Source organism: Calliopsis andreniformis, unplaced genomic scaffold (assembly GCF_051401765.1).
Source record: "Calliopsis andreniformis isolate RMS-2024a unplaced genomic scaffold, iyCalAndr_principal scaffold0022, whole genome shotgun sequence".
Classification (NCBI taxonomy): Eukaryota; Metazoa; Arthropoda; class Insecta; order Hymenoptera; family Andrenidae; genus Calliopsis; species Calliopsis andreniformis.
Genome location: NW_027480432.1, coordinates 12,964,461 through 12,986,618, shown reverse-complemented (window position 1 = coordinate 12,986,618; position 22,158 = coordinate 12,964,461). Strand labels below are relative to the sequence as shown.

The window sequence follows — 22,158 nt, the reverse complement described above, 5'->3', positions numbered from 1 at the left end:
GTTGTACCACACATCTTACTATAGTCTATGTATAGATTTGTTTTAATTGTTACTAAGAAATACATATTAGCACCAGATTTTTCACAAAACGTCATTGTTTAATTTCTAGATTCATCCCTCAGAATTTCATACAACTTTCTGAGGATCACACTGAAGAATTTCCTTTTAATCATAAGTTGGAAAGTGAAAATATTTGATTCATTGAAAAGATCGCGCGTCGTTTATGCTGTTTGTCCGCGACCACGACTTGGACAACGTTTGAATTACAAGAACGAGCGAGTAAGCTTCGCTTTCTCTTTTAACTTCACGAAGCTATCTAAAGTGGTCTAAAACGCCAAGCTCACATACACGCAACTGGTTCGGTAGAGTGTGTAATGGAGGGGGAAATTTTCAATAATTCAAGTTGCCAATTTGTGTACCGCATATTCCGATTCCACATCGGCAGCCCTCCTAATTAGGGGTCGCCTCGTTCACACACGCCGAACTAAATTGCTCGTGTATTTTACTCTGTTTTATCGATAACTCAGCAAAAAACCATACTGGCGCATGAGTTTACACCCTGACACTTTTCGTCATTTTATCAAAAGATTTTGAGGTATGAAAGTGTTTGCTTGAAAGAAAAAAGTTCAATACAGTGCGGTCTGATTATGATTTCGTTCAAAACACTCTTTAAATTACATAAAAATGCTTAAATTTCATGCCTGTGAATAATTGATTTTTGCTCTACTTTGTAACGCTCGTATTAGTAGATATCAACAGAATCTCGTTAAACCATGACCAGATCACGCTACATTGAATATTTTTCTTTCAAATAAAACCTTTTCCAGTTCAAAATCTTCTCATATAATGAAGAAAAGTATTAAGGCGTAAACTGCTGTTTTTGCCTAATTTTGTCGGATTTACCCCCATAAAAGTAATGTTTACCACGGGACTTCTCCTGCGATACGAAGAAAATACGCTCTTGTTCGATATTTCGGTTAGTCGGTCGTCGACATTTTGAAGCTTTAATTTCAAAAGTGTTTCTATGCACATGCCAATATGGGTTCATTGGCCCGTAAGGTAAAAGACCTTTATTCAAAGGGCGCTGACTACCTTCCACGAGGGTAGTTCTCTTTGAAACCCTTATCAGGCTTTATTTAATATTAATGGCAGCATTTGCGGTTACCTATGAAGAGCGCATAGGAAAGCGTTAAACACAGATTAATGCTGGATCTTTTTCTTTTCTTCATGGGTTTTATTTTGGGTGACCCCTTATTGACATTTAATTTATGTACATCCTGAACATGTATAAGACCTATTAATCTTGTAATAATATACTATTATTCAGTCACCAAATCGATACTCTTTCACCTACTCTTTCTTCCCCCTGTCGTATCCCTTTTTATTTTATCTTTCCATGAAGTTTCGTAACAGTTTAGAACATCTGACCTTCACATTCTGGTGGCTGAGGGAAGTACAATAAAACCCCGATTGACACGGCTATTTGGATAATCGAATTTTTCGAGTAAACGAATAACTCTGCTTTTATATATACAAAGGACGTTTATTGTGAAATATGTTATAGATGTTAATGTTAAACAAATATAAAGATTTTTGTAGCAAAGGTTCATAATTTTTTTTCGATATCCTTGTCAATAATTCTTATCATTATCTGCCATAACCTAATTATATTTGAATGAATTATAGTTTATAATTCTCATATATTGGTTGATTTACATTTTTTTACATTTGCAATAAATAATACATTACCTGTCTTTGATGAACATAACCTATTTCTAATAAATATAATCTATTTTTGTAACGAAATTAGAAAAGACTTACCTTATAGAAACAAGTATCATTGCAAATATCAGGTACTTTCCAAGCAGCGGCACGACTAGCGACGTAGGAGGAATGATCTCAACAACTAGCAAGAAGAACACGTGAAGACTGATAAGGATGGAGATGGAGAGCGTAACCTATAAATTATGAACTTTAATAATTATTTTGACTAAAATATAAGATACGCTTATTAAACTGTAAATATATATTCTGCCAATACTATATCCTTTATAACTCACTATGCCAATCAATAAATGCATACAAAAATTATATGTGTATTACAAAATTTTACACACCTTCTCTCCGCTGTCGCTGGGAAGGTAGAATGTAAGCACCGTAAGGAAGGAAATTCCCATACAGGGAATAATAATGTTTACAGTGTAGAAAAGTGTTTTTCTCCTCATTGTTATGTTAAACGTGATATCCAGATACGGCTCGTCGCAGCAGGTATAAAACTTTTCATTCCTGTAGGAAGAAGATCAAAAATTGCGATTAAAAGCAATACACATATGTAACTACAAAAAAGAGCAAATGCATTCTAGTAATTTTACAATTTTATGAAACCTGACAAATGAATCTTTTGTTTACTGTAATTCTATCTATACTTCTTATTAACTACATTTCTATTGCTTTGTACATTATTTGTCTCTAATTAATATTGGTGGAATATGAGATACATGGGACATGGGTTGAATTTATGTTGACAAATATAATATAGGTAATATAAAGTTAGAAAAAAGATATGTTTGAAATGTTATACATACAAATATACAAATATACAAATGTTATATCGTAATGAAATATTAAATAATGAATAATGTTTCAAAATAAAAAAATTTCTGATGATCTTGAAATCTCGTAAAAAATATAAATGGGTATTTATATCTCCATATAATTTTCTAATGGATCATGCCACTGACTTCGATAATCTTGAAATATGTTGTCAAAAACACTATTTTGAGTAACTTTTTCCTGTAAATATTATTGTCGCTCAGCTTTAGTTTCCAAGATATTCGCAGAAACCTGTCGGTAGTGTTCCACTGAAATTTACTTATCGTACACATCCGTGGCAGCGTACACGTGACCCCATGATCGTAACTTATCTATTACTTCGATAAACATATTGTGGTGAATGTACTCTTTCGAAATTTAAAACTCTTGTCTATACGTGAACCCTTATTTAAATAACTACCAAAATATTAATAAATATTGTCTTCGGGAAAATTGAAAACTTCGAAACGTAGGCGTAGGGGCTGAGACACTCCCCCTACATTCCCACCCCGTAAAAGAGTCTAGCCCAGACCAATAGTATTTCAATATTTCCTTAACTGGAAAAAAAATGGATTAGAGTTAATTTGGGATAAGTTCTTTTATGGAGTCGGAAGTTCCCCGCCCATGCGCTGAAGTTTTGAACTTTCACAGGGGCAATAAATTTAAATTTAATGTTTTCTTCAAAAAGTAAGCAAAAATACATCATTTTTCCGAGCACCTCCGATTAATTCCTTGTCTTTTTGACTTGAATGTAACTGAAAAACAAGATAAGCATATACTAAATCTAAGCTAAACTTATCTCAAATGTTCAAAAGTCAATATATAATATTGAAAATATTTTGCAGTATAGCTTAAAAACTGAAGTCGAGCAGCAAGAACATGTATAGAAAAAAGTTGTTCAGAATGATGACCTGGATAACATATTTTAAGGTTATTAAAATCGGTAGGGCGACTATTTTTACATGTAATTACCTTTTTTTCGTAAAATCGTAAATAATAGAGATATTCAGAAATTCCTGTGTAATTATCATTACCTGTGTAATCGGACTATACTTTGATTTAGGCTGGTAAAAGGAACACGTTAAGGGCTAGTTGAGAGTGCATCTCATACAGACTTGGAACCAAACACAGGACATAAAGTAACAGTTTTGTTGATAGGGCTCTCCAAAAATAAGTAAGACCCTATATAGGTTTGGACAGAACTAGCACACGAAACAGCATCTGACAGAGCTGGGGCTTGAGCAGGAATCGAAATATATGAGAAGGATGAAACTCCTTTCCACTTGGCTACACGATATAAAGACTTTTCTTCCCTTCAGAAAACACATCTAGCGATTATCGAGGTGGGCAGGCTTCCAAAGTTTACACAAGAGACCTATTTTAACGTCCCAATCTAGGAACAAATCTGGTTGTCTCACATAATTCAGATGTCCCATGGTTCTCCAGAATTGAATGAGATCCCCATCGAATATGAATTCGATAATTCCGAGTTCGTGGATTCAACAGTTCCAGAAGTAATGGATAATGACTACAACAAATAAAAAATGTGTAAATGCTCACCTAACTGCAGGCACTTCTAGTATGTCCCATTCCACGGACATGTAGAACTCAGAAAGATCAACTCCGACGTCCACCACATTGCTTCCAGATTTTTCGTCCATGTGCCTCAGATCAACCTGTAGGAAACAGACAGCTTGCGCTTTAATATTGCTTCCTATCCACACTTTTACTTTGTTTATAATTTTCATGCCCACGTGGTTTACTTTTCAAAACCAAACGTGCAGCCTGCATAATCTCATTTCTTTATTCATAAAACAGTCACGCTTTTTGACGTTACACAGAATGTAAAATCGGAAACATTATGAAGATATTTAGATATCTCACTAGAACGCCTTTTTAATCGAAAAGTCCGTGAAACTTAACTTCACACGGCTGTTATTTTATAACAAAATGTAAAATCAAAATTCAGGGATCGTCAAAAGCTTCGACATTTTCATCTATTTGTAATATCCATTCAGTTTTTTGTTTTCAGATGCAACATTTGGGCTAGGAAATATTTTCTTTAAGCAAACGCTTAAAAAACAAGTCACCTACCGACGGCAATATCTACTTAAGTTAATGTATTTTTTCATAAACTTATAGCATCATTTCTACTGATAGTTTTCTTTTTAACCCATTGACAGTCTAATAAATTTACGAATTGCGGTGCAAAAATGTGTACTTTGTGTTCTAAATTCCTTCTGTCCATCATGAAAAATGTAGAAAAGTATGTTTCACACCTATGTTTTTAATAATTCTTTCATGTGTGAATGTTCCCGTGCCTGAGTTTCGCTCGAACTTAACTGCTCTGTATCTGACGCTCCGCCAGAGTCTCACTCGGATTAAATTGTCAAAGGGTTAAAAATGATCGAATTTATAACTTTTGTGACAACTATAGAGACACTACTAACTGAAAGGATTATACTCATTTATTTATACTTCCTATAATTTTCATTACTCTCATTTAAAAAGAAACTGTGTACGTATATTCCCGAAATATGAAGATATATGCATGAAAAAACTCAATAAAAAACTCATGAATTCTATGTAAAAAATTTCCAAAAAGACGTGTTCGTCCAGCAGCAGGGAGTAGAGAGAAAACAAGTTGAAGTCGTTGGTTGTGACCTGGAATGGGGGACATGGTCTCCCCTGGAAGGATCCCTCGCCTGTATCCACTGATTTTACACTTCATGACGAAAACAAAAGCTAACGAAATTAAATACTATCTGCCCTTCAATTCTTCGATCTTCTTTTTAGAATTGTTTTTCCTGTACACTCTGTGTAAAATTTTTTATATCGAAGATTGCTTTCAGTTGAACATCCCTGATAACTGTTCTTGTCTTAAAAGACGTCCGCGGAGTGCCTCAGAGGCAATGCTTTCCACGTAAATTTAAAAAATGGCTGCACATTTGTAATTACGGGCTAAGTACGAACAATAAAGTTAAAGTGCATGTCTCGTGATGCACTTAGTGTTCGCAAAGCGCAACGGGAACAAAACACTAATAGTCTCGACGAAAATGGCCCAGCCAATCGTGAAGGCCCAAAGACTCTAGATTCGACTATCAGCGGAACGTCCTCTTCAACTATGCCTTCGCTTTCAACTATTGTGCAGCATGACGAACAAACAAAGTCGACACTGAAAAACTCAAACTAATCGCTAAGCAAAGTCCTAATTGGTTGAAGAAACGAATTATCTCGCCAGGTAATTGCGTCAACGTGCTCCTTCAATTCCAACGTTTTAATTATTCATACACTTGCTGACCGAGCAAAACCTTGAGAAGTATATCGAAGACATTGTACACTTTAATAATTTTGAAAATTTCTCAGTTTCTTTTGGTCTCAGCGCAAGTTTTTCTTATGAACAAATGAAAGAAAATACTTGATTTAGGAATTTAAGTAAAAATTTAAATGCTAAGTACCATGCAAAATATTTACGTTAACTTGTGAATTTTATCATAAGTGGATTCTCATTCGAATATCTTTTTATTATATTTATATTTATTATTCGAAGTGAACTCTTTTTATCTCGATTCATGAATCGTGTCAAGTATCAATTGTAGCCTTCGATACATCTCTCTTTCAAGTCGTTCATCGAAGCGAGGATCGAGACTTCGAAGACTTTCGAGACTTTCTTTTCAAAGAAAGATGCAGTTAACCTTAAGTCTTTGGGAGGTTAAGGTCAAGACAGCCAGAGGTGATGTAGGTGATAGAGAACTTGGACAAACCTTTTTTTCCATTTTCCACAAGAAAATGTCATTTTGTTTAATAAAAATGGAAACAAAACGTAAGATTGAGTTAACTTATTATTTGCCATGGTCTCTAAGTGGAGATATTTTCCTTTAGTACTTGATAACAGTGAGAGCTAGCCCTTCTAGAATTTGGACATATCTTCTTTTTCATTTTTCAACAGGAAAAATATCACTTTGTTCATTAAAGACAAAAAAGATGCAAGATTCAATGAAATTAGGACTTCAATGAAATTAGGCGATCAGTTTTGTGAGAAAAATTCTCTTGGAAAGGAATTTGGTTGTTGGGTAAGAGCTTAAAGACATAGGCTACCACTTTAATCCTATCTAGAACTTTTATCTCACAGCTTTTTAATTGCTCCGAGAATCAATCAAAAATCAACTCGGATTATTGAGCAGCAATCCAGAACATGAGCAGTTTATGTAATAAATTTCCATGAGGCACACGTCAATATTAGTATACCATTTGATTCCCTGATAAAGTTAACTGCAATACTTGCGAAATATTGGAAAAATTCTTGAAAAGGGTACGTTCACGTACGTTGCTTATCCATGAAAGCTTATCCTCGAATTTCCATTTGTCTACATTTGAGTCCTAACGTCATACTTCTCCACTACCATTTGTCTTTTATCTACAGTTCCCCTAGTTTGGCAATGTTGGTTCTACATTGGACGTGGGAGTCTCTTTCTTCCTCAATAAGACCAAGATTCTTTTCTCGATATATACCCACTTTGTCTTTTCTCGAATCATTCCAACTTTAGCCTAGAATTTTAAACTCTAACTTGATAAATAAATTTCCTATAAAGTCCTATGTCGCAAGCAATATTGAGTGAGAGTAAGGTCATGATTCAAGTGTAGACGAATGGAAGTAGGACTACTAGGTCCAAATAGCCTCGAAAAGGAATCCTTCTGGCAACACTGGTGTTAACTCAAATCAATCTTACGTCTTTTTCGTTTTTAATAGTCAATATAACATCTTTTCTATTGGAAACGGGAAAGAAGATACGCCCAAGTTTTATAAAGACTAGCTCGAGTCACACAGTTCTGACCTAAGTAGAAAAAAGTGTATTGGGTCTACATTTAATCGTGCTAGGTATGGCAACCTCTTTTTCCTTAATCAGGCTAGCTCGCTTCTCTAAATACATCTAAATTTTGCCCCTTTTTTGGCCATCTCAACTTTAGCCTAGAACTTCAGACTAGTTTGATAAATGAATTTCACACAACGTCCTAGATCCTCGCAAAAACAACGACGCAAGCCTTTCTCAACGATTATGGTCAAATATGCGAGCCTGTAGAATTTTTCGAGCACACTGCAGAATATATATAAACGAGCTGACCGTACGACATCACGACGAATGTCAATCAAATAACACTGCAATCCACACCAAGTAACAATATCGAAATATATATACATATATATATACATGTATAAATATGTATAGAATGAGTTTCTTAACATGATGACTTGAAGTTCTAAATTATTTGTTGTGAGGAAAAATGTTTTCAAAAGACAAATTGCATAGTCTCCAAGCAGGATATACTAAACATGTAAGTAGAACTAATAATAATCGATCTTCTTACTTTCTATGTTCATTGAGATACGAGAATCATTTTTAATTTTCTAAACAGAATACTTAATTCTGAGAAATAATCAAATTCTATGTAAAACAGTATTATACAGGATGTAACACGTATACGCTTTAATATTTTAAGGATTGTAGGTACCCTGGTGAATTGGATCACAAAGTGTCCTATAACATACTGTTTAATCTGTTTTCGTTTTGCAGTAATAATGCCTTGAAGCTAGTATCCTGTTTTAAAACAGAGAATAGACTCTTGAAAAGATTATTCAATCGCTTCAGAAAATTATGTTTGTTTCAGAAGATCTTTATCACGTGTTAAGACCCTAATAGACAAGTTAAATGGGATTCCTGCTGTAGGCTATCCCTGTTTTCTTAGTTACTGGGTCATTTTGAATAGCTGACTGCTGATAGTCTTTTGCTCTACGCTTCATCTGGCTGTGTATTATGTACGTTCTTTTCTGCAAGCATTTCCGATATTTAAAACTGTATAAAAATTAAGTCGTAAGCGATACAACAAAATATATTAAGGCTTTTTTCTTCTATTGCTCCTCTCCAATGTATTTGCAAAATTTGAAAATCCTCCATCAATTCGTTTACCGTATAGACAATAGACATTATCTTTAAAGCATTATTACTGCAAAACGAAAATAAATTAGACACTATGTCGTAGGATATTTTCTGATCAAAATGGGTTATTCTACCACCCCTTAAAATATTGAATCGTATAATTGTTCCACCTTACATATTGGGTTTAAAATTATTAATATACTTGTAAACTTTTTTCCGTCACCGAAATCGCCAAGTATTTAAAAATTCAAGTCTCATCTTTAAAAAAGCCTTGCTAAAAATTGGTCTGCAACTTTTTCTTGCCGAGTTATTCCATTTTGAACCAAGTAAAATAAACACTTCATTTGAAAAGGAATAACTCGATAATAAAAAATGGCATATCAATTTTTATAGGCTTTTCTAAAGGCAAAATTTGAATCTTCAAATATGTGGTAATCTCAATCGTAAAAACAAATTTGTAAAGAAATTGAAAACGTGTAGATTTTGACAATTTGTCAGAGTGAAATTGTCTTCACTTTTGATTTACTTCTTAATGTAGAGACTTTTTTATAGAGGTTTGTAACTCGTATTTTACCTGATATTTGAAGGTCGGAGTCTCGTCATTACAAAAACCTTATCAAAATTGGTCTGCGATTTTCTGGTGTCGAGTTATTCCACTTCGTAAACGAATATCAGCTCAATGTATTTAAAAACTGAAAATCCTCACATCTCGATGAATAAACAAAGTACTCCCTCAGAGTCCACACAAATTTTATTTGAAAAATTTTTCCATACAGCAAAGAATTTACTAATTATCTAAAGTCGCGTTAGGAGACTCAATATATACATATTAAAAATGTATTATATATATAGATAATATATAAGTATGATGTATAACGTCCAAGAGCAGCGCATCGCAGAAACGGTAATGAGTATCAAGGTAGCATTCTCTGATAGAACACAAAAAACGAAACTGTAACCAAAACTGAAAACTGGGAGACCGATTATCAGATGGACAATATATAACTGATTCGAACCTCCTGCCATGTTAAACCAATGCCTCGTCTGTTAGAACTTTTATTTTAGCAATTGTTTATGAAGTATGGAGCGTTACTCTTGTTGTGTTTAATTGATGGAAAAAAAAATATTGTTTCTACAATTTTGAATTTATACTTAGTAGGATGTATGAATATCAGTGGATATTCGGAAATAGACAAAATCCCGTTTAAAGTTTTCTAAGAATTAATTCCCAAAATTTCCACTGTTTTTAAGAGTGTCACAGTAAGGTAACCGCTTATCTTCCCTTTTAGCGATCTCACCTAGTGTTTTATGGGTTTATCTTATACCAATAAACACAAATACACAGCTAGAAAATGCTAATTGAGAAGGTATAACGATCGTATCTTTCGAAATCTATAAAATCTATCAAAAACGCATTACAATTGAGAGAATTTTCTCAAATTTTTGATGGACATTTTTCTGATATTTTATTTCCATAGATAACTCCATAATATTAACAAATGAATTGTGGTAAAAATGAGAATTTTCGCTTTCAAACTGTTGTTTTTTGTTTGATCTAAAAGTCACTCAGTTGTACATTGTCCACCCTGTACACGACGAGCAAAAAGGTTGAATCTGGCGATCGTGCTCGTGGCTGTTGCGTGGCACCTTAAAACCGTCATAGGTCCAGGAGCCTAACTTCAAAACACAGGTCTGTACGTCGTACGGAAAGAACTCAACGTCGATGGAGCAGGAGGATTTATATACGGCCGGTGGTTGCCAGACGACCAATCCCGAATAGTAGACCGTGGCCTTGGTCATCAGCGTCACCTCGTAGTTGCCGTCGGCGCTGGAATCACCGAAGAAACGAGCCGAACGTGATCACGATTGGCTCCTCGAAAAAACATCGGATGCTGCCGCTCCTAAACCCTCTTATGGTACATTAATTGTCTTCTTTATCCATTATAGAGAATAAATGGATAGTAGTGGATAAAATTTTGTTGGAAACTTTTTTGGTCATTTAGTTACAGTTTTTTGAGTATTTAGAAGACCAATATCATTAGAACCAAAAGAAGTGTGATCTATAGTTTTCATGTGCAAATTGTAAACCACCGTCTTTTTGCTGTACGATTCTTCTCTTGGGAGATCAGACAGCGAGTTGCTATTGTTAACAGAGCAGGAGTACTGAAATTTTCTGAACTCTCAAATATACAGCTGTCTTCGTTATTTTCAACTGAGAAAACAAGGAAAGACATGCGGCCCTGCGTCAAAAAGTCGATTATCTGCATGAAGCCTCATTCTCATTCCATATATTTTACTTCTTCGATTTCTATATGTACAGGCAATTTAACTGATCCCTTTTTTCTGATTCAATTCAACTAATAGGTTTAACCTAGAGATCTTCATTTCACGTGTATTGAAAATACACATGTACACGTAAAATTGATATAACCCTGATTGAATATGCATAGTGCTTTCTTGAACACTAACGAGTACACGGATCCGGAAAGACACGGAAATATATGAGTATATACCACAGACTTCTATATAATACACTAGACTATGAACTCTCCATGTATAGCTGCAGATGAGTATATCCAGAAAGTATATCAGCTGTGCACAGGGCGCTGAACTACCATACAACCATTTCGTCCGCAGATGTTCCGGCTCGACACAGTGACCTAGCAGCACAGGTTTCTAAAAAGGAAGGAAAGGAATTACCGAAAGGGTGAGTTTTATTCAATTTGTCGGTAATCAGTATTTTTTAAATTTAACGCAGGCTATAACTTCTTGTCGACGATATCTCTCCAACGGAGCGAGATATCGAAAAGTGCTACTCTTCCTTTTCGACTCCTTTGCCCATAACAAGTAAAAAAGCAAGAGATACATTTTTCGATATTTCGCACCGTTTTCGAGACAATCGACTCCGAAGTTCGCGATTTCCCACCACTGGTGCTGATTCGCTTGTTCGCGTACGAGCGCGGCCGCATAGCGCGTAGCCTACTCTACCGCGGGCGCTCCACCGGCATACTCGCGCTCTGATTGGTCAGGGCTTTCTATTAATATCTCGTTAACGAAGCCTCGAAGAACATTTTCGCTAAGGAAAAAGTTGTTTCAAATCAACCCCCGAATCACCCCTTTTAAGGAACTCCAACATTTTTGGGACACCCTGTATAAAACTGGTGCATGCGCGATGAAAAGATGCAAGTATGTAAATATTTGTACAGACATACGGCAAATATATAGGTACGTATATACATATACGTACATAATATATGTTGCATGCTTTTCTAAGTGACGTTCATTTTGATCTAGAAAGCACTGAAACAGATTGAAGCGTCGATCAACGTTTGCCTTCGTCAGCGTATAGTAAAAGTTATTTGTGTAATTATGCGTACCAAATGCAGCATAAAAATTAAAGGTTCCGGAATTAGTTTCTTCCGGTGAGTATTATATTATTTTGAAATTGTACAAAACATGTTTCATGTTAAACTTTATTTGAAACTTAATTTGTTACATAAGAAAACTTTTAGATTTCCGTTAAATGAACCACAATTGTTGTCAGCATAGACCGCAATAGTGAACAGAAAAGACTGGCTACTAAATGCACGGAGTATAATTTGTGTCAAACATTTTAAATCTACCAATTCTTACAATATTCCAAGAGCGAAAGTGAACAACTTAAAGTCAGATACAATCCCTTCAGAAAATTTATCTAAAGATACACTATTAACCCCTTTATTCGGTTGTCCCCTCTAAGAGGACAAATGAATGGAATCTCAAAACCTAGATTTAAATCAAAATGAACACCACGCAGAAAAGTATGCAACCCACATTATGCACGTATACATGTATACGTATCTCTATACCTGCTCTATGTATGTATTAGTACTTATATACTTGCACACTTTTGCCGCGCATGTGCCAAATTAGTAGATACTTTTTAGGTACGTTCGTCTGCATCTATACATAGGGAGTTCGAAGTTTAGTGTATTACATACAAGTCTATGATTACAGCAGGTCGGCATGCTTCAACATCACAAGGAAACCAGTGATCTGAATACTGAATTAATTTTATAATTTGTATGGATTGTAAAGCATTGTATTATTTTTATTGTATTGTACATACATATATTGTTATTTACATTCCAATAAAAACCAATTTATTTCTTTTACAATAAAAAATGATATTAATAAGTATTATTTTCATCCAATATTTTATCACGTTATAAAAAATTAAGTTTTAAATAAATACGTACTTGAATAGATGTTCAAATTTTAACGGTTCTTTTGCGCTTTAATTTATACACCAAATCTGTACATAAAAGTTGGAACGCCTCACAGACAGAGGCTAGCAGTGTGGTGTATTATTCACATATAAACTGTGGTACACACCTATGTGTGTCACATTGATTTTGTTAGAACTAGATCTAGAAGATGCAGGGAATTTCAAATGAACTTATGTCGGCTTACTAGAAATACAGTTCTGGAAATCTCACTCAGGCGCCACCAGTGTCTAAAACTACGGTTGGCGGGACCGCTTATTAGACGTATAAACTGACATAGCGACATTCTATTTCAATTTAGATTTTATCATTGACTGAGTATACGCATAGATTTTACATCTTATAGGGTTTCGTATCCACAGTCAAACTGTAACACGGACTTAAAAATTCGAAGGTGTTTTTAGCGTCCTCTACTCATGAAGAACAATCAGTTGAAGAACTAATCATTGAAGTATTTTAATTGGGCAAGGGACTGTAGTGTTCGTAAATACGTATGATTTGTCTCTGGCAGGATCGAAGAAATAATCAGTCGTTAGGTTTTGGTAGAAGAATTGAGCTGCGCGAAATTTCACGGTACGGCTCGACTTAACCTTGTTTTTCATAAAATGTACGATGCAGACGGTATGGTACGAATGATTGAAAATGATCCAAATTATGTTGCATTTGCTATCATTTTTGTCGGGTGAATGTATATAAAGGGTTTGTCAATCATACTTATCACTAATTATGCGAAAAATGAGCTATTTCACCGAATCGTGTGAAATTGGAATATGTTGTAAAACTCAACTCAATATTCTAAATATCTTTCGTATACATGTAACCGTCGCACGACCTTAGCTTCTCAAGAATTAGCAACAAACGTTACTTTCATTTGTAAGTAAGATTCGTTGCACATATTTCGGAAACTAAAGCTGAGCGGTGGTAACACGTACAGGAAAAAGTTACTCGACATTGTGTCTCCAACAACATATTTCAAAGTTATTGTAAAATGTAGGCAGGTTTAGTGTTATTCAACGATATCCTCGTATGATGCATGGATGTGTAAAGTGAACAAACAATTTACACGAAGGTGGACATATTAACCCTTTCTATTTCATAGTAAGTGTTTTGAGTTCGCTTATGGATTGCAACGAACAGACAAGGTTCCCAGTCTTCTCCCGTACTTCCATTTACGGACTTTCTTTTTAAAATCCCAGAACTGTAATATGAAAAATAGACACATGTTATTCACCGACACCGGCGCCAGCTTTAGAGGAGGCATGACGACAAAACGTACGTACATCATAGGCGATCTTATGCTAAAGCGCTCAGTAATTTATCTATTCATTTTTTGTTCAAGAACGAAGTAAATTTCGTGAATAACATGTGTCTATTTTTCATATTATAATTTTGGGACTTTAAAAAGAAAATCCGCAAGTGGAAGTATGGGAGAAGCCGCAGTCGGGGTCGCGGCAGCAACTGCGATCCTGGCCTGGGGGGAAGAGGCGGGAACGGGGGGGAAAATTTAATTATAAATTATTATAATTAAAAAGTAAACATATTAAATTAATGTATTTTTAGCAATGTCTCCTTTTATTTTGTATATATCCAGACCTAACCCAGACCTAACCCAGATCTAAGAACATATAAATATTATAAACAATTTATATTCTTTATTTTTAGTTTATTATTGCATGTAGAATCGCTCTTTCTCGATTGTATCAGCTTGTACATAAACTTGTTTTAATTTAATTTTTCATACAAAATACACAGAGAATGTCATCGTTTGATCTTTAATCTCATCCCTGAAAATTTCATAAAAATTTTTGAAGATCTCACCGAATAATCTCCTTCGAGTCGAAACGTGAAAATATCTATAATCTCAAAAAGGCTGCTTGTGCCGTGTTGCGCTTGCCGAAGCGTTGCAAGCTTCTTTCCGAATCTTTCCGAAGCCGTCCGAAGCAGTCCGAACCGCCGAGCTCACTTTCTGTTCGAACCTTACAATGTCACTCGGAATGACTTTTCATGGGACTTCTTGTGGGACATGAACGAAACACGCAGCTCGTATAGTTGCATGTGTAGTAGTGCATCAAATTCTCGAAACTCGCGTGCCAACTCAGGGCAGCACGGGCCTCCTGATTAGGCGCTGCCTGGTGTGTTCAAGCGGAACTAAACTTGTCAGTTTTTTACTCTGTTTTATCTCTAACCTGGCAAAAAGCACTGCCAAATCGCGCTGACGCTTTACGTCCTTATATTGGAAGGTTTTGAGCTGGAAAAGGGCTCATTCGATAGAGGAAGGATCAATCTAGCCCGTGCTGGTCATGATTTCGCTCAGAACAATCTCTAAATTAGCTAAAAATGCTTAGATTTCATGGCTGTGAATTTGTCGATTTTTGCTTTACTTTGAACACTCATATTACTGAACATCAGCGGAACCTGATTAAATAATGACCAGCGCGGGCTAGATTGAACCTTCCTCTATCGAATGAGTCCTTTTCCATCTCAAAATCTTTCAATATAAGGACGTAAAGCGTCAGCGCGTAAACCTCTGTTTTTGCCTAATTTTGTCGGTAATGTCACCGCCCTGACATATCTGATCCTAGGCCCTTAAGGTTCTTGTTAGCGTTTGAATGTAACGCATTCATGCCGTTGTGCGTCGCGGCCACGCTACAGCACGGCGCCACTGACGCTTATTACCTTTTATTGCGGACTCGCTTCCGTTAAGCTTCGTCTGTTATAGTCGATGTCACCATGTGTTTCGATGATTGTATCTCTTATTCACATATTATAGTTTCTATCTTAATAAACAATGTGATGGTCTATATCCGTGTTCGCCCTTATTAAAACGTCGGCCTCCAACAGGTTATGGGCCCAGTGACGATTGAGACAATTAACTAACCCGTTACTTAATCCCCGTCGCGAGAAATGAGGTTATCTGCACGCCTTCGATCGTTTTGTCATATTCAGTAGAGTGCGGAACGATGACTACAGCCGGTGTTGTTAGAATTGACACACTAACCAGGGAAAACTATGACACCTGGAAGATGCAGATGGAAGCAGTACTCATCAAAACGGATGCTTGGGATTATGTGAACGGAAACAAGACGAAACCAGCGCTTGTTGCGGCCGACACCCATTAACAAGTCGCGATCGACGCCTGGATTCTCGGCGACTCAAAGGCGAAGTCGGATATTATTTTGTCAATCAGCGCATCAGAACTGAAGCAAGTTGAGGGACGCGAAACATCATGTGAGGTGTGGATGAAATTACAAGATATTTATCAGTCACGTGGCCCAGCGCGAAAGGCCACGTTGCTAAAGCAACTCGTGCTACAGCGAATGCGCGACTGTGACGATGTACGCGACATTTGCGAAAATTTTTCGTTGCAGTGGACAAATTAAGCGAAATGAGCGTCGACATCAATGCTGATTTGCTAGCGATTCTAGTGTTATACAGCCTACCGGCGAATTTCGAAAATTTTCGTTGCGCAATTGAATTCCGCAATGAATTACCAACCCTCGAAGTATTACGAGTTAAAATTATCAAAGTGTACGATGCACGAAGAAGCGACATACGTTGCGATGGCTCAAACGCAATGGTTGCGGAAAAATTTAACAATTACAAAAATCGAAATTCGGCGAAAAACAGTAGTAAAACTCAGTATGAGAAGTCGGACAAACAGCAAACCAATCGAAAACCAATGAAATGTTATCGATGGCACAAAATCGGTCACAAATCGTCAGAGTGTCGACAAAGAGACAGTAAATCCCAACAAGGAGCAAACAAATCCGAACACTACTTATTCCATGGTCAGGTTGAATCAGGTATGTTTGCTCTGAATTCAGGCAAATTCAGAAAGTCGGAACGACCAGTGGTGTCTCGATAGCGGATGTTCGTCACATCTCTGCGGGAATCGGGATGACTTCTCGGAATTCAACGAAGGCGACATCGGAAGATTGAACTTGGCGAACCACTCATCAACGAAGATCGAGGCACGCGGCAAGGTATCTCTTCAGATACGTAAAAAGGATCAGATCAAAAATATTGACCTGAATAATGCGTTATTTGTCCCTGATCTGCGTATGAATTTACTTTCGGTGGGAAAAATAACAGATAATGGATATCGCGTTTTATTTGAGAAAAATACCGCAAAAATAATGAACAGCGACGGTGACACGTTATTGACAGCCGATCACGAAAATGACCTGTACTGCCTTCGAATGGGAAACATAGGCGAAACAAACACGGCCGGTTTCGTATCCAGCGAAGCAGGGAAGAATCTGCTGCGTCTTTGGTATCGCCGGCTGGGGCATTTAAATGTCAGGGACGACCTTGCTGCAGCTGTGCGAAACGGCACGTATTCGGGATTGAATATCGGACAACCCAGCGATTGCGACATAGAATGCGACATCTGTCCCCGTGCAATGATAACGAGGACCCATTTCCACGACGATCGAGCCGGAGTACAGAAGTGCTGCAAGTGGTGCACACGGACGTTTGTGGACTAATGCGATCCGAATCCTGCGGCAGAGCAAAATATATCGTCACGTTTATAGACGATAAATCCAGATGGTGCGAGGTACGTTTCGTCAAGAGGAAGAATGATGTTTTTGTCGAGTTTCAGAGGGTCAAGGCATTGATGGAAAACCAGCAAGATACCAGAATAAAGTTTCTGCAATCTGATAATGGTACCGAGTATCTCAACAAGCCGTTCGACGAATACCTTGAGAAGCACCGTATCCAACGGAGGTTAAGCGTGGCCTATAACCCGGAACAGAACGGCGGAACCGGACGTTAGTGGAGACAGCTAGGTGCTTACTTATCCAGTCTGGTCTACCGCAGTCTTTTTGGGCTGAAGCCGTAGCGGCAGCCAATTACCTACGGAATCGATGTCCATCAAAATCCCTCGACGGAAAGACGCCATTCGAGGTCTGGCACAAACGCAAGTCAGATATTAGTCACCTGAGCGAGTTCGGGAGCAGAGTCCTAGTCCTGGATAGATCACCAAACAAAGGAAAATTCGACAAGAGATCCAAAGATGGCATATTGCTTGGATACTCTGAATTATCGAAAGGTTATCGCGTATGGCTCTTGAATGAAAGGAAAGTTGAAGTCAGTAGGGACATCAAGTTCCTAGAATCCCAGACGGTTTCAAAACACAAACCTTTAAATAAACCAGCAGATTCCATTGAACTAGATGGATGGAACTAGAAGTCGAGATGTGGCAAACGGACGCATCAAAGGACTTACAGTGCGTAACGGAGGAAGCGGCCGAAGACCATTTCGAGACGGAAGATGAATCACGAGCCGATCAACGAAACTCCTGTGATGCCTAAAAGGGGCCCGGGAAGACCCCGTAAGAAGAAAACCGGGAAAAGAGGTCGGCCACGAAAGCTGTAAAATGAAATCGGAGCGGGTATGGCAGAACCGGAGTATTCCTCATTGGGCGAAGTATCTCTTCAACAGGCTACTTCGGGCACAAATGCAGATGAATGGTTTGAGGCCATAGCCACGGAACTCAAGAGTATCATCAAGTATGACACCTGGAAGCTCGTTGAGCGATCTGCCGATCAAAGAGTCGTCGGTAGTAGAATAGTTCTACGAAACAAGTTCGCGCCAAATGGAATGCTGGAGAAGAGAAAGGCAAGAATCGTCGCCAAAGGCTTCTCCTAGCGTCCGGGGGTTGATTTTAATGGAACATTCTCCCTGGTGGCCCGCCTCAATTTGATTCGTACGATAGTTGCACTCGCATCGCAGCGCAACATGCTGATTCACCAACTCGACGTGACAGCAGCGTACCAGAAAGGATCTTTGAAAGAGAACATATTTATGGAAGTACCGAAACTAACAGATAAAATTCTAAATTATATTATTCAAATTGAAAGAAGAGACCTATCCATTGTAAATAAGGCAAGGAAGATGCTGGACGAACTATTGAAAGGTGATAAAGTTTGTCATCTGAATAAAGCATTATATGGGCTTCGCTAGGCTGGTCGTCAATGGCACGAGAGACTGGATCAAGAGTTGCGGAACCTCGGAACCATGCGCTCTAACAGCGACCTACGTGTGTATTTCCTACATCGAGGGGGAGATTTAGTAATAATTGCAGTGTATGTTGACGACATATTAGTGGTCTCAAGGAACTTACCCAATATTGAATGGCTTAAGATGAGATTAGCAAAACATTTCGAGATCAAGGATCTCGGCGACGTAAACTGCTGCCTTGGGCTGGAATTCATCAAACGTGAAGACGGATATACCATTCATCAGAATGGGTACGTAAGAGAAATTCTTAATCGATTCCGTATGAGCGACTGTAAGCCGATAGCTACACCAATGGCCGTGGGTAAGAAGTCGTTACCGCACGAATCGTCTGGCGATACCAGTCCGGAAATCGTGGATTTTCCGTACCGTGAACTTGTTGGCTCTCTCATGTACTTGGCTTCGGCTACTCTGCCGGACATAGCACACGCTGTTAGCTGGCTCAGCCGTTTCAATGATTGCCCAGAAAATGAACATTGGGTAGCAGCGAAACGTGTGCTTCGTTATTTACGAGGAACATCGAGTTTGGGCATCAGATATCGATCAATAAACGATCCCCTTAAAGGATTCGTTGACGCCGACTGGGGCAACTGCCCGGAAGACAGAAGATCCTACATCGGCTTTGCCTTCGTGTTATCAGGCGGCGCCATATCTTGGGAGTCACGGAAGCAGCACACGGTCGCGCTTTCATCCACAGAGGCGGAGTATATGAGCGTTACAGAAGCAGTGAAAGAGGCTATACACTTCGGACGTTTTCTTCAGGAACTCGGCTTCGAAGATTTGGCCAACGTCAGGATGTTCTGTGACAACATGGGTGCTCATAAACTTTCTTCAAATCCTATATTTCACAATCGAACGAAGCATATAGATGTCAGGCATCACTTCGTGTGTGATGCAGTGAGGGATCACCTAATCCAGATGTATTACATACCTACTGATGAGATGGCTGCGGATATCCTCACCAAAGGCTTATCGAGACCTAAGCATCTTAAATTTTTAACTTCACTTGGAATGGAACACTCCATGCACAACGAGGGGGAGTGTTAGCGTTTGAATGTAACGCGTTCATGCCGTTGTGCGTCGCGGTCACGCTACAGCACGGCGCCACTGACGCTTATTACCTTTTATTGCGGACTCGCTTCCGTTAAGCTTCATCTGTTATAGTAGATGTCACCACGTGCTTCGATGATTGTATTTCTTATTCACATATTATAGTTTCTATCTTTATAAACAATGTGATAGTCTATATCCGTGTTCGCCCTTATTAAAACGTCGGCCTCCAACAATTCTATCTTTCTCTTTAGAACTAACGTATTTAGAACCCTTTGTGTGGGTCACTCAAGAGGTTTGACCTGAGTTCCCAGTGACTTGAGTTGAAAGTCATAAAAAAATGACCCTTTCGCCCGATTTCAGGAGAGTTTCCGTGAAGAAGCAAAATACATATTATAGCCACGGTGTAAGAAGGAAAGGTGGAGAAACTCCATCCCTACTCCTGTGATCTGTGTAGTGAAATGGTAAAAGCTTGCATGGGAGTGTAGTATCCAGGTAGTATCATATACATACATATGTAAATACCACTAATAGAGCATTTCAAATACTTGATGTGCATACACATGTTGTATCTAATACATATGATTTACCACGGTATAAATGTAAATGAATGAAAATCCAATGCACTAGGTTAACTTTGCTTTTACGCATTTAGTTATGTTCTATAAATTTAGTAGAATCATTACATTAGTGAATAATTGACATTTAAAAATGTTTTTTAAGAAATATTTTTATTTAATAAATTATGTGCTATAAAATTTCTCGATTTTCCTTTTTCCTTTACTAATATTTTTCGTTTCTCTATTTTTTATTTTTATAAGTTATCGCATTGTAAGCGTTGCATAATAATTAAAACATAATTAATAATTAATTTCTCAGGCAGAAAGTAAGGAACAATTAGGAGATTTTAGGTTCTTTATGGCGAGAACGCCAGTTAATACTCCGTTTTTCGGATAAAATAAAATGGTATATTTTGATGAGTAACTTACAGAGGATGGTGACACAATTCTTACACGCAGAATGTCCCGCGATACGTGGTCGCGGGCAAGGTACTCGTTATTCGCGCTGTAGTTCGCGTTACAAGGTATTTTAGAGATCGCGCAAGGCTGAAGCGCACGTTTTCAGCGTGTTTAGTTAACCAGCAGCAGCGCATTTAATTCTCCCCGTATCGGTATGTGGCGCTAGTCTACAATAAACACATGTTTTTGCAACTTGTCAGTGAGCACTACTAAAAATATCCCATGTCGGTGAATATCAGTAGTCGCCATATTTAACTTTCAATCAGTCCAATCATTGGAAGATTTTTAAAATGTCGACTTGGTGACACATGGTAAGTGAAGTGTGTCAGTAGGAAATATTGAAAAATATCAGAGAAGAGTAGAGAACAACAAGAAATCAGGTTTGGTCACTTAAAAACTGCAGTGGATCACGTAGGTCATACTGAATTGTGAAAGTAGATATGAAATTTATCTTTTCTTAAGAAAAGTTAAACAAGAAGTGATTGAAGACTGAAGTTCAGAGGACTTGAATAGAGCCTCTTAGAGCTTTTTCCAATAGCATCATCAATACTACACGTTACATAAAATGAACAGAGATATACAAAAAACCGGATATATTGGGCAAAGATACAGAGCATTGAAGTATCTGCGACAAACATTTTGACAGCCATTTTAAGTTACACAGGAACACGTTTAGCATAATTGCAGTAAGTGCCTACTCTTCATTTATCAGGTGTATATATGTTAGCGTCAACGTATTTTTAAGAGAGAATTTAAGAAGGATGACCGAATGATGGCAAACTTCCGACAAGATCTGTGTTCTGTCTTCACTACAGAAGATCGTCTTAGTCAATTACTACGGCCCGCAGTACTTTATACAAGTGATGAGGCTGTGAGTTATGCCCAATATGCTGGCACCAAATTAAAATATTCTTTACAAACGAAAGTTACGTTTACTGCGTTGGAACTAGTGCGTTTTAATATCGCTAGTGTCATGGACGCTTCCACTTGTCAATCACTGACGAATGGGCACTACACAACTACTGCCGATTTAATGGCAGGAATAGCTCTTTATGTCAAGCGACGTAAAGACTGAAGGGAGGAAGATCATCCCAAAAATTTTCGAAAACGGCCTCACAGTTCTCGTCCAAGTAGACAATGTTTCACCTGCGATTCGCCGCATCACCTGCAAGGTGATTGTCCTAAACAACCAGAGATTGTGGCGAGTACCTCAGAATCGTCAACCGGGCGTGCAAGTAATTGTATCTGTTGCGAGCACCTGGTACACAGCCACGG

General features: G+C 37.7%; 1 protein-coding gene across 1 annotated transcript in view; it reads right to left on the bottom strand.

Annotated features, from left to right (window-relative positions):
- The window catches only part of Nachralpha4 (nicotinic acetylcholine receptor alpha4), a 160,436-nt gene that overhangs the window by 52,547 nt on the left and 85,731 nt on the right, over positions 1–22,158 (bottom strand). Inside the window, exons 6-8 of the mRNA XM_076391263.1 lie at positions 4,153–4,268; positions 2,118–2,286; positions 1,822–1,958 (exon numbers count right to left, since the gene is read on the bottom strand). Of these exons, the coding sequence (XP_076247378.1) occupies positions 1,822–1,958; positions 2,118–2,286; positions 4,153–4,268 (422 nt within the window). The remainder of the gene's footprint in view (positions 1–1,821; positions 1,959–2,117; positions 2,287–4,152; positions 4,269–22,158) is intronic.